Genomic DNA, 12,976 nt, shown 5'->3' with positions numbered 1-12,976 from the left:
GAAAATTCTCGTGGAAGACCTACTTTTAGGAGCCTGCCAGGGCCACTGACTGATGACTAACCACTGCAAGCCCGGAGAACTACCACCAGCGGCCACCAGGTAAGAAGACTTCTTCCCCTTTCCCTCACCCTGCGTGGGCCCTGAAGGAGCCAGAGAAGCAGAGCATGAAGGGGAGGAGGGGCCCGGAGAGGAACAGGACCCACATCCTCCCTCTCCCCGCCACTGGTTCCTGAGTGCAGGACAGGGGAAGGAGAATCTTTGAAGAGAAGGCAAGACTGAAGCTTCGATTCTGACTGAATCAGTGCCCACTCAGCTGGATCAAATGCCCTGTGGGTCCCACCTTATCCAGACGGGCCTAGTCCAGCCATTGGAGGAACCACAACCTTCCCTTCATCCACAGCTTTTCCTTCACCTGCCTGGGTGAGTCCAGAACTTTTAAGTGTTTTTCTCTTCCTACTCTCACCTACTTGGAGAGGCCCTACCCAGCTGTTCTGTTTTTGGCTTGACTGTGTTTTCAGGGCAGGGGGACCCCAGATGGAGGGGATCTGAGGAGCCATATCCCCACAAGACTGTCAGAGAACAAGTGAAGCCCAAGACACACCCAAGACTCTAACCCAGAACAGGGTATTGGGCGTGGGGCTCTGGGGATGAGAAAGGTTTTGAAAGGAGGGAGGCCTGTCTCGGATGCTTCTGGGATTGGGCTGGGCAGTGGCTGGCTGGCTCTGGGGCCAGCTCATGGGGTGCTGCCTCCGTCAGCAAGACGGCCATGCTCATAGGTCCAGCTGTTCCCAGGGGAGTGTTCAGGTAGCTCTCTGCTGCTGCTGCTCTGGCTTCGGAGACACACTCAGAGGTACGTGCTGCTCTAAAGGCCACCCCTGGGCTAGAAGTACTTCCTGAGGCCTCGGAATCCTTTTCCGAGGGCACTGCGTTCAGAGGGCTGGAGGAAGCAGAAGGCTGTCATCGGCTGCCTAGGAACTGTTCCCGTATTACATTTCCTCGCCATCCCCTCCCCAAGGTAGGGGAATCGTGAGGATGCCATATGGGCCTCTATGCAACAATGGACAAATGGCGAAGTAGAGCCCCTTCGGGGATGGGGTCACTGATATGAGGTCCTGGGTTTCAGAGAGACCAAGCACCTCGCTGTGGACAGGACTCCTGCTCCAGGTCGTCCATGGCATCCTTCGGGCTCCGGCCATGTGGCTCTGGCAGCAGGGCACAGAGTAAGCCAGCCCCGATGGGGAGGCTGCCGTAGATGAGCATAGGGAGGGCCGTGTGGTACTCACCCAGCAGGGTCACGAGTGGCGTGAGGATGTCCCCGATCCTCGAGAAAATGCCCACCAGCCCCATGCCCGTCTGCCCGCGCAAAGGTGAGTGCAAGCCGAGAAGACCCGGCCTCCGCTGGGCCACAGCTCATTTCCTTGGAAGCACCCCAGTGTCTCATCTGGTCTCCAGGCCCATGCAGTCCAGCCAGCCTTCCTGCCCCCTCCTCCTGCACTTCCCCGAGTCCTACTGTGTGGCGTGCTTTTGCCACCTCCAGGCCTGTCTGCCTGCTGTGCCTCACCTGTCGAGTCTCAGATCAAAGGCTGCACCTCCTGACCACCTCCCATCCCCACCGGAGTCTTCCTTCTGAGCCATTCATCAAACTTGGGACTTACTCCATGTTCCAGTCCTGACAAGGCCAGGGTGTGGCCCCTCCTGTATCTGCCCTCCGCTGCCCTCCACTGACCCCATCCAGCCTTGGACCCCATGCAGCACTGCTGCCCCAGAGCCAGCTCTGTACGCTCACTGGGGAACAGCAGTAAGGGCAGAGGGGGGGTGGCCAAAATCAGGGTCTCAGGAGCAGAGGAACAGGAGTTGCACCTGCAGTCCTTACCTGATGACAGTGGGGAAGAGCTCAGCAGACTACACGTAGGAGATGGTAAATCCGGCCGCCGTGGCAAACTTCCCCACCAGAGCCATCACAGTGCCTGGGGAGCTGGGGGTGTCGGAACAGATCCAGGGCATCCCCCGTGGGGCCGGTCTTCTCTGGGACCATCCGGGAGGGAGGTGCAGAGTGAGGGACCAGGCAGGCCGGGCTGTGTGGTCAGATCAGGGCAGGGCTGGCCCAGCTACTGCAAGTACCTGGCTCAGGAGCTCGGGGAAGAGTTTTCGCTTGTTGACCAAGGCCACCCTCTGGATCAGTTGTTTAGCCTCCTCTACCCTCCCCCGGGTCAGGAGCCACCGTGCAGATTCCGGCAGAGCCCTGTAGGTCGGGCTGTGACCCTGGGGCCTGGACCTGGGCCTCCCCACTCCCCCAGGAGCCTCCCCGCTGTCCCAGTGCACACTGACCCCACAGGTTCGCTCTCCCAGACACCTCTCTGGACACGTAGCCAACCGAGGGGCAGCTTGCCTGGGAAGTGTCTCCTCACCAGAAGTAAAGGAAGAGCGGAAGACAGGTGCAGCGCCAGCCATCTGGAAGAGCCTCCAGCTCTGGACGTCATGGGTGAGTCCTGCAAGGGCCATCTGCTCCATGGAGAAGGTGCACTGGGCCAGCACCACAGCCTGAGTTCTCCACCAGGGCCCCACCCACTCTGCAACTGTGAGAACACTGAGTCTGAGGCTGGCCCGGACCCTGCCCTCTCACTCCCTGCCATGGCTAGACGCCACCAGGTCAGGGGCTGTGGTCCTGGCCCGGTACAGGGAGCGCTGGTGCCATCACATTAGGTGCGGGGAGTTGAGCGGGCCCCACAGGCAGCGTGGGAACGTGGCCACCCAGACCCCAAGGCCTCGCTCTGCGGCTGGTGGCACGGGACCCAGATACCCACGTAGGGTGACACTGCTGAAGTTATATCCAACGACGGCCGTGGCCACAGCAAAGCGCAGGGCCGTGTAGAGCTCAAAGCCGGGCACAAAGGCTGCGGCCATGCCAAGGATGGCGAAGAGTAGCAGCTGCACCAGGATAGTGGCCTCGCGGCCAATCCTGGGGTAAGAAAGGGGCAGGTTGAGGAGGGAGTCTGTCCGAGGGGAAGGAGGGAGACCCAGCCCCCGGCCCTGCCCTGGGTGCTCTGTCTGCGGGAGGGTGCAGGGCCCCACCTGGGAGCCCCATTGCGGGAAGCAGGGCCTTACCTGGAGACCAGTGAGAGGGGCACGTGGTGGGGAGGAACTAGACCCTGGGCCAGGAACCCAAGAGCGTGCTGGGTTGGGGGAGCTGCTCAAAGTTCTTACCAGTCACAGAGGGGCCCGACGATGAGCGCCCCGGTGAGGAGCCTAGCCAGGTCCACCGACTGGGAGGTGTCCTTCGGATGCTTCCGACCACAGACCAGGTTCAGCTGAGGCAGACACATGCAGATGTGAGTCTAGGGGCAGCGAGGGCGAGTCCTTTACCAGCCAGCCCACCCACCACAAACCTCTCAGGACAGAAGTGGGGCAGGCAAGGCATCCCAGGGCACCAGCGTGAACTCAGGGTGCACAACACGATGCTTAGAAGTGTAAAGGGAAACACTGTGACCCTCAACGCCTGCTTCGTATCAAACTACCAGCTCCAGATGGTTCACGCAATCTTTTTCAGTGACATCATATCTGTGTGAAGTTGTGTTTTTGGAAGTTACTATGAAAAAAAGCAAGCACCATGTGAAACTCAATGTGGAACAGAAAATGAGGGTGGCGGGGTTCAAGGATCAAGACGTTTTGCAGTTCCCAATACATCCTATTAGGAAGTAATTGCACGTTAGGATGAAATAAAAGTGTTTTCTTTTGATTCGTGTGTATTTTTTTTTAAACAGCTACTGAGTTATTAGTACATAAATCCTTCTTAAGTTGTTTGTTTTTTGTCATTGGTGTTGTTTTGGGTTGCACTACGCGGCACGTGGGATCTCAGTGGGATCACGTGGGATCCCTGAGAGCAGGGATCGAACCCGTGCCCCCTGCAGTGGAAGCATGGAGTTTTAACCACTGGATCGCGAGGGAAGTCCCCCTTCTTAAATTGTTTGGAACAAATTACTTAATATGTGAAACTTTTAGGTATTTTTTTGTCCTGGAGATGCCAAGTAAAATTATTGACCCACTAAGAATGTACAGTTTGGGAACCTCTGACAGTCATTAACTGCTTCTTCCTGACAAATGGGGCCTCTTTCCCACAACCATGGCACCCCTGTGACCTGCTTGGGCCTTTCCAACTTTTCCCAACTGGCTGCAGAACCCCCCTGAAACTCCCATCATTCACAGGCAGTCAGAATCCTAAGGAGCCCTCACACACTCCTTGAGGAAAGAGATTAGGATGGAGGAATGTGCAGGCCTGCACACACGCGGACACACACACAGACACATACACACACGATGTGAGGGGGACAACCCACCTGGAGACTCACAGAGAGAACTTGACAGACCGGGAAACCAAGTGATGAAAATATGGGTGTCCATACAAGTCTGTACACTCGTCTACTGCAATGTGCACATAACAATAAGTGCATGTGACTGATATTCCCCACCTCCATCTGTGGGCCCCGCAGTGAGTTTTATGCCCCTCTGCACATAGCTCAGCTCCATATGTTTATGAGGGTATCATGACACGAGCTGTTCTCCAGAGCTCACAGAGGTAGCTTCACAACAATATTAATGCTTTTTTTAAAAAAAAAATAAATTTATTTATTTATTTAATTTTTGGCTGCGTTGGGTCTTTATTGCTGCGCGCGGGCTTTCTCTAGTTGCGGCGAGCGGGGGCTACTCTTCGTTGTGGTGCATGGGCTTCTCATTGCGGTGGCTTCTCTTGTTGTGGAGCACAGGCTCTAGGCGTGCAGGCTTCAGTTCTGGCACACGGGCTCAGCAGTTGTGGCGCACGGGCTTAGTTGCTCCGCGGCATGTGGGATCTTCCCGGACCAGGGCTCGAATCCGTGTCCCCTTCATTGGCAGGCAGATTCTCAACCACTGCGCCACCAGGGAAGCCCCGTTAATGCTTTTTGAGCGCTTACTCTGGGTTGGATAATGCGCCAAATGTTTTACGTGCATTATCTCATTTAAAAAATTTTATTTATTTATTTTGGCAGCGCCGGGTCTTAGCTGTGGCACACAGGATCTTCACTGCAGCATGCAGGATCTTTAGTTATGGCATGCTGACTTCTTAGTTGTGGCATGTGGACTCTTAGTTGCGGCATGCGGACTCTTAGTTACGGCATGCATGCGGGATCTAGTTCCCTGACCAGGGAACCAGGGATTGAACCCGGGCCCCCTGCACTGGGAGCGTGGAGTCTTACCCACTCGACCACCAGGGAAGTCCCATCTCATATAATTCTGACAACGATCCTTGACTTATTATTATATTCCCCCAGGGGTCCCCAATTCCTGGGCTGCGGACCGGTACCACTCTACAGCCTGTTAGGAAACAGGCTGCACAGCAAGAGGTGAGCGGTGGTGAGCAAGCGCAACTTCATCTGCCACTCCCCATCTCTCGTGTTACCGCCTGAATCATTCCCCCAACACCCCCTGCCCTGTCGGTGGAAACACTGTCTTCCACGAAACCGGCCCCTGGTGCCAAAAAGGTAGGAGACTGCTTTATTCGTCTAAGGGAGAAGAGGTTAAGCAGCTCTAGGGCATGTGCTCTAGGGCTCTAGGGCATGTGGGCTTCAGTAGTTGTGGCACATGGGCTCAGTAGTTGTGGCTCACGGGCTCTAGAGCTCTAGGGCTCTAGAGCGCAGCCTCAGTAGTTGTGGCCCACGGGCTTAGTTGCTCCGCAGCATGTGGGGTCTTCCCGGGCCAGGGCTCGAATCCGTGTCCCCTGCATTGGCAGGTGGATTCTTAACCACTGCGCCACCAGGGAAGTCCAACAACTGTTAATTTTATAAGAACTTTAAATATATATCAAATGATGAATGGATTGCCCCTGAGAATGAAGTGCAGCAGGACCAGGTACTTGAACTTGTTGTTCCACCCAGTTCTATCCGGTTTGCTTTTTGTCCAGCCACCACAGATTGCTTTGTAGTTAAACACTATTTAAAATAAATAATAATGAACAAAAGGCCTGCTGCTGTCAGCCTCTGGAGTCAGAACTGAGTCACTCTGTGTGACTCTGAATCTGTTAGCTGACCTGCTGGTGTCTTGGTTTCCCACGTACAAAATGGGGATGAAATACATTCCATGGTATCGCCAGATAGGATTAAAGGAATTAACACATATAGCATGCTTAGCACAGTGGCTGTGCTAGGTCAGCAAATGTTAGCTCAGCTGAGGCTGTACTGGCCCCTGTGCCATGAAGCACACAGCTGGTGACACAGGCATCTCAGACACAAGGGGTGGTCAAACTCTAAAGGCATGAGTGCTGAGCCATGGGACTCCTCCAAGGCTGCCACCCTTGCTTAGTGGACACCATTCACTACCTCCCTGTAGTTGAGATATCCCCTATCTTATCAAATCCTCATTCTAACTCCATGAAGGCTTATCATTCCCTCTGTTTTGCAGCAAAGACAGAGGCTTGGAGAGGTGCCAAGACCTACCCAAGTTCATGTGCTGGTGTCACGTTGCAGATGGAACAGAGATGAAGAGGGCTCCGACTTGGGACACCAGTTGTCAACCTTCCCAGCCCTAATGCCTACAGTGGATGGTTCTGTCTGGGGCCTGCCACGGTGGCCCACAGCATCCCACCCCCATTTCCTGGAGGAAAACCCATCACATCTCCCTTCCACTGTTCCAAAACCATCAATGACTCCCTTTGGTCTCTAGGAGACAGCCCCAATTCCTCAGCATTGTATCTGAGACCCTTTAAGAGTTGGCTCTTGCCTTTTCTCAACCCCTTTTGTATGTGAGAATTGCTCACAGGGGCCAGGCATTTTCGTGCTCCAGACCCTAGAAATGGCTATTCTCTCTGCTTCCCCTTCCCTCCCATTGCTTCCTTCTGTGGTCCCAGGACGGATCACACTGTTGTTGCTATTCACTGATGGTCTAGTTGCCTCCCTATTCAGAGGTTCGTGTGGACAGGGCTGGGAGTCATTTTCTCTTTTTCCAAGGATGGGCACCCAGGAAATGTTGGACAGGCAGGTTGAGAAGGAGAAATGTACTCTGTCCTTCATGAGCACACTGCCTATAAAGAAATATATTCTTTTATTCTTAAATTTGGATTGTTTTGTATTTCACTTTGCATATGAAGTTGCTGTTATAATAAGGAAACTTGGGACGTCACCTCAGAGGAGTCCTCAGTCTGTAGCAGAACCCCTGCTTGTTGACTGGAAACCAAGGTGGATACCTCACACAAGGTAGCCCCAGAGTTTGGGGTTGTCATGTGGTTCAGGGCACAAAGTACCAAAAGTGTACATTGCCCTGAGAGTCGCAGTTCTTGGGAGGGTGGATCCCTGGGAGCATGTCAGGGAAAGGCCGGAGGTCCAAGGTCCCACCCCAGGGTCAGCAAAGACTAAGTTGGTGACTGAGGATAAAGAGAGAGGCCCCCAATCCTTGAGAACATCCCATTCATTCCCATAACCTGCCCAGCCCTATCCCAGGCACACCAAGTCCCTGCTGCTTCCCAGACACATCACCTGCTTCCTGTTGCCAGGCCTTCCTTTCGCTATTCTCTGTCTACAAAGGCCTTCCCCTCTTCTACATCAATCTTATTCTGGTCCCTGGTGCCCAGTTCACATACCAACTCCTTCAGGGAGTTGCCTGCCCATTCCCTCCCCAGGAGGAAGCAAATTCTAGCCTTAGAGCCCATCTAGCCCTTTGTCCCTCTACAAGGAGCCCAGATGTTCTCAGAGAAAGTGAATAGGGTGCCTCTGTTCTCTGTTCCTTGCATAGTTAATACTCAGAAGCTGTTGGCTAAATATAATTGCATGAACAGACCAGCAAAGGCTGTGCACAAGACCTGGAGTTGGCTCCAAGCACTCTGGAAGTCTGCCTGGGCTGTAAGGATGGTGACATTTGGCCAGATGGGCAGAGAGTTTATGAGCACATGTAGAGAAAGACACCTCCACAACATCTAAGGACCGATGAAGACCAGACCTATCACGGGTGGGATACTGGGGAGAGGATGGAGGGGGCACTGAGGGTCAGACCGGCCTAGGCTGGGCTAGATCCAGGGGCTGGCAGAGTTCAAAGGCGACCTACTCCCCCTGCGGGGTGGAATGAGGGGGAGGGTCAGGAAGAAGGCAGGAGGACACATCCTCAGGCTGCCATGGTTCTGGAGGCAGGTGTATGGTCACATATTAAGAAGTGAATGTTTAGTCTCGGGGCTCAAATTGCCCTCCACAGAGGTTCAGGATTTGCCACCATTAAGGTGAGAGCTGCACAGATCCCCAACCCCTGCCCCTCAGGCTTCTGGACTATCTGTGCTCTTTCCCATGCCTGCAGGGAACTGGGCAGCAGGTGCCCCGAATGAGAGAGTCCCGGCTCCACCATCAAGTCTTTACGTTGCCCTCGCCAAGTCATCTCCCCATTCTGTGCTCAACCCCACTGTCTGGGAAGCAGCCTTTCTTGCTCTGAGGTGGTTGGAGTGGGGAACTTTCTATTGATCTGCCAGGGTCCCTCCTACGAGAATGGAGTTAGCAGGAGCAATTGCCCAGTTATGTGCAGGACAGTCCTAGAGTCCTGGGTGTCCTTCAGGATCTAAGAGGCAGGCAGGCAGGCAGGAGGAGATCTAGAGAGAGAGGCTGAAGGCAGGAAGCTCGAGGCAAGCAAGCAGGAAGGCAGACGAGTGGACAGGGAAGGGGTAGCATCAGAGGGTTAGTTAAATGCGAAGATAGGTAAGCAGGCAGACATGCAGAGGTGGACGGAAAGACAAAGGCAAATGGACAGGCAGATGGGAACATGGGGGAGAGAGAGAGAGAGGCATGAGGACAGGAGAACAGGAGAGACAAGAAGGAGGGCCACTGGGCAGACAGGCAGCGGGACAGATAAAAGCACAGGCAGAGATGAATGGACAGACACCCTGGACAAAGGAAATGGATGGAGAGGTAGATGAACCAACAGGCAGAGGACAGAGAGCAAAACAGGCGGACCCACCGTCATTCAGGCATGGGGTGCAGGGGCAGCCACAGAGGCAGCCACCAGAGACTGAGGGCACGGGGTCGGGCAGATGAGCTGATGGACTCAAAAGAGGTGGAAAGATAGGCCAAAGGGCAGCCTTACCTCATTCTTTAGGGATAGGGGCCTCCTGCAGGATAGACCCGGCCCGCCTCGCAAGGCCTGTGTCTCACTGAAGCTGTGGCTGAGGATGTCCTCCAGGCTGGCACCGTTGGGGGGTGGCCGGAACAGGAGGCAGGGCTCAGGGCTGCCTGCAGCATCCACAGGCACGCTCGGCACCGGCTGCTCAGCAGCGCTCAGGGTCAGAGTCCGGTTCTTGACCCAGGCCACTGAACAGTGGTGGGCCTCATCCAGGACCATGAAGACCTGGGTGAACATGCAGAAGGCAGTCAGGAAGTTGGGGACACTCAGCAGTATCAGCAGCTGTACCTGGAAGCGACCAAAGCTGCCAATGTCAGCCGGGACCTGGGCAAAGGGAGCCACGGTCACTGGTTACCGCCTCCTTAGCTGGGGCCACCAGACAGCTCTGTAGCTCGCTCTGGGGCACGGGCTCCTCTGGGCAGTGGCGGTGCTGCATTACTGTTTAAAACAGCCTTGCCTGGCCCCACCTGTCACACCTCAGCTCCCCAACTCTGGTCTAGGAATGACAGAATATGATGAAAAGATAGTCCACTCTGACTTGGAGGATCCGAGGATGTTTTATGGACTGTGTGACAGGCACCACGAGAGGAACTTCTCAGGCCTGGCACACAGCAGTGAGCTTTAGCCAAAGGTTACACGGTATACAGGGACAGCACCCCCTCTAACTGCAACATCCTCTACAATTCACACCAGTGCAAACCCCTCCCATTATGATAGAGTCCAAATTCTGAGAGTAATTTCAGCGCGACAAGGCAGTTGCTACTACACTGCACCGCGGGGGATAAGTCAGTGGAGCAGCAAGGACCCAGCCTGCACATTAACTTGGCCAACAGCCCAACCTGGTCTCATGACCCTGAAGTTATTTTCTTCTGCAGGGTCTCTAGCATGTGGTGGTATGCAACAGCAGTCAATCCAAGGGTAGTATGAAGGTCAGGAGACCCACCAAGGGCATAAATGCCTTTCCCTTCAGCAGCAGAGCTAACCAGTGCATCTTGATCTCTATCTAATCAAGGAAGGAACCATTAACACCCTCCCAAGACAGAAACAGATGCAAAAGCTGCCCAAGGGTAGCCCAACCACCCTGAGCAACCTTGGTGAGCACAGAGGGACAAAGGACAAAGCCCGAGCCCCCGCTGTGGAAGCCCCCCCATTTGGGGGTCAGTCCTATGACCCTGCTGGAGTCGAGGTTGGGATGGGGCACGGCATGGGGGCTGGCAGGTCAGGATTCTTACAGGACAGGAGGCTAACAGAAGGCAGGACCTCTGACAACAGGAACCTCCCAACGATGAAAGCCTCCATCCTTTTTCCCTGGGGGGAGTCTCACTGCAGGTAGACCCAGGGCTTGGAAGGCATCTAGTTCAATCATAGGAGGTGGGGAATGGTGGGATTAAATAGAGCATTAGGGAAAAATACACGCTTGGGTATCACATTCACATATTTGCTTGGTAAGCATCGGAAAGCCTTTTTGTGTTTTGATTTTGAGACACTTTGAGATAAGAGATGGGCAGAGAAGCATGGGTGAAGGGAAGGCAAGGCAGCAAGGTTGTGCAGGGCCGTTCCTGATACAGTGTGCCTACATCCGCGGCCTGTTAGTCAGCACGGAGGGGGGGTCCAGGTAGGGCAGACGCTGGAAGGCAGAGGCAAGGGTCCACAACCCTGCCTAAGGAGAGGACATTCCTCTCTGCCCCCTCCCAAACTCCCCACCAAGCTCCCCACTGTCCCCAGCCCCACCTCTTCTTCCTCACCCACCTCGCTTGCGTGTTCTTGTCCTCAGCATAGCCTTCACTGAATTGCCAAGAAAGCAGACGCTACTACTTGCTGCTGCTCACTTTGGCGTTCACATTATGGGGAAAACTGAGGTGGAGACAGGAGCCTGGGCTCAGTGCTCATCATCTTTTCACTCTGATCAGGGTAAGGATTTCCACTCTAAGGCTCCAAGGGGACTGGAGGTAGGAGGCAGGGAGCTTGGTCTCCACCACTGATTCACTGTGACCCGCAGTCTGCTCCTTCTATCCCTCTGGCCTCTATTTCTGCATCTGTGTATAAGGAAAACTTGCACTAGATGCTCTCTAAGGATCCTTCCATTTCTTGGTGTAGGATTCTAAAACACAGATAGATAAATGATGAGGAGATGCTGATAGACGAGTGAGACTCAACCAAAGACCTTCCATAGTTGTAACTATGATCCCCCAAATGCCACTGGCTTCACTGCCCTCCCAATTGCCCCAATCTTAATTTCTTGATTAACTTATCTGTTCTCCTAACCCTCCCCCCGACCCCACCAGTCTGCCAAAGGCTCCCCATGATGCTTCAAAGCCTAAAACTGGCTCCCTTCTTTGAGGGAGTCCTCCCAGGAATACTGTAACCCCAGGGACCTGTGGTCTCACTGACCTGGGAGGATGAGCTCAAAGGAGCATATGTGCTGCTCTCTGGCGTCCCGGAGCAGTCTCGTCACATCCAGTGTCCTCTAGGAGACTGCAGGGTAGGACGGGGCTGCCTCTGGCCCTTCAGGGAGAGCCTACAGCCTCTCTCTCTCCTCTTCCCCTCCTTGTACCTGCCTTCAGTAAAGGGCAAAACTAAGACCAAAGAGAGGTGTAACAAGAGTGTTCTAATCACTGGAGCTAAATTGAATGGACACACATCCCTGGCAATCAACTGTCCACGGGGTAGAGGGCAGTGTTTGTGCATATGGTGGGGGGAGGGGAAGGTACTCCCCAAACATCACCTACAGGGATGCACTGGATGGTGTCTCAAACCTCTTCCAAATTTGAGAACAACTCTAGTAGATAAAAACAGGGGATAGGCATTCTGGTTTCTGGTCCAGGATGTAAACAGCTTGGAAATTGTCACTGTGTTCTAGCAGGTAAAAAGCTGAACTGAAAAATCAACAACTCTCCTGTCAGAGAAGTGAGGTCACAGGGCAAACTGCTATCCCTTGAATTGGAGCTAGACAGGTAAATACAGAGAACTATAACTTCTTGGAGCAGAAATCCACAAACTCAAACTTCCACAGGAACCAGTATCACAGTGGGAAAATCCGACTGTAATTGACAGACTGCTTGGGGGCTCAGGGTAGAAAAGGTGAGAACAGCCAACACAGTGCTGGAGAAGAACAGAGATGCAGGACTGAGAATACCTGACTTCAACCTTGACTATAAAGTACTCAAGGCTGTGTGGTACTGGCAAAAGATTACACACATAAATCAATGGAACAGAATAGAGAGCCCAGAAAGAAACTCACAGATTCAACTGATCAAAGAGCAATACAATACAACAAATGGTGCTGGAACAACTAGACAAAATAAAGTGAATTTTTTTGTTTTCTAGTGCATATAAAAGTTATGTTTAGGGACTTCCCTGGTGGCTCAGTGGTTAAGAATCCGCCTGCCAATGCAGGGGACATGTGTTCGAGCCCTGGTCAGAAGATCCCACATGCCGTGGAGCAACTAAGCCTGTGTGCCACAACTACTGAGCCCACGTTCTAGAGCCCGCGAGCCACAACTACTGAGCCCGTGTGCCACAACATTGAAGCCTGCGCGCCTAGAGCCAGTGCTCTGCAACAGGAAAAGCCACCGCAATGAGAAGCCAATGCACGGCAACGAACAGTGGCCCCCGCTTGCTGCAACCAGAGGAAGCCCGCGCGCAGCAACGAAGACCCAACGCAGCCAAAATATAAATAAATAAAAATTTTAAAAAGTTATGTTTATACTGTAGTCTCCTAAGTGTGCAAGGGTATTCTAAGAAAACAATTACATACCTTAATTTAAATTACATACCTTCATTTAAATTGCCTTAAATTACATACCTTAATTTAAAAATATTTTATTGGTAAAATATGCTAACCATCATCTGACAA

General features: G+C 53.4%; 1 protein-coding gene across 1 annotated transcript; it reads right to left on the bottom strand.

The window, feature by feature from the left end:
* Nucleotides 1-309: 309 nt before the first annotated feature.
* SLC22A13 (solute carrier family 22 member 13) lies at nucleotides 310-10,419 on the bottom strand. The gene is given in 11 exon segments (XM_029243300.1): nucleotides 310-937; nucleotides 1,142-1,353; nucleotides 1,861-1,968; nucleotides 1,970-2,036; nucleotides 2,123-2,242; nucleotides 2,409-2,433; nucleotides 2,436-2,576; nucleotides 2,805-2,959; nucleotides 3,205-3,308; nucleotides 9,085-9,467; nucleotides 10,353-10,419. Coding segments are annotated over 11 exon segments (1,710 nt in total). The 3' UTR covers nucleotides 310-609.
* Nucleotides 10,420-12,976: the final 2,557 nt, after the last annotated feature.

Source organism: Monodon monoceros, unplaced genomic scaffold (genome assembly GCF_005190385.1).
Source record: "Monodon monoceros isolate NGI ecotype Baffin Bay Population unplaced genomic scaffold, NGI_Narwhal_1 Super_Scaffold_3, whole genome shotgun sequence".
Classification (NCBI taxonomy): domain Eukaryota; kingdom Metazoa; phylum Chordata; class Mammalia; order Artiodactyla; family Monodontidae; genus Monodon; species Monodon monoceros.
The sequence above is the reverse complement of the archived record's forward strand: the minus strand, read 5'-3'. Positions and strand labels throughout refer to the sequence as shown.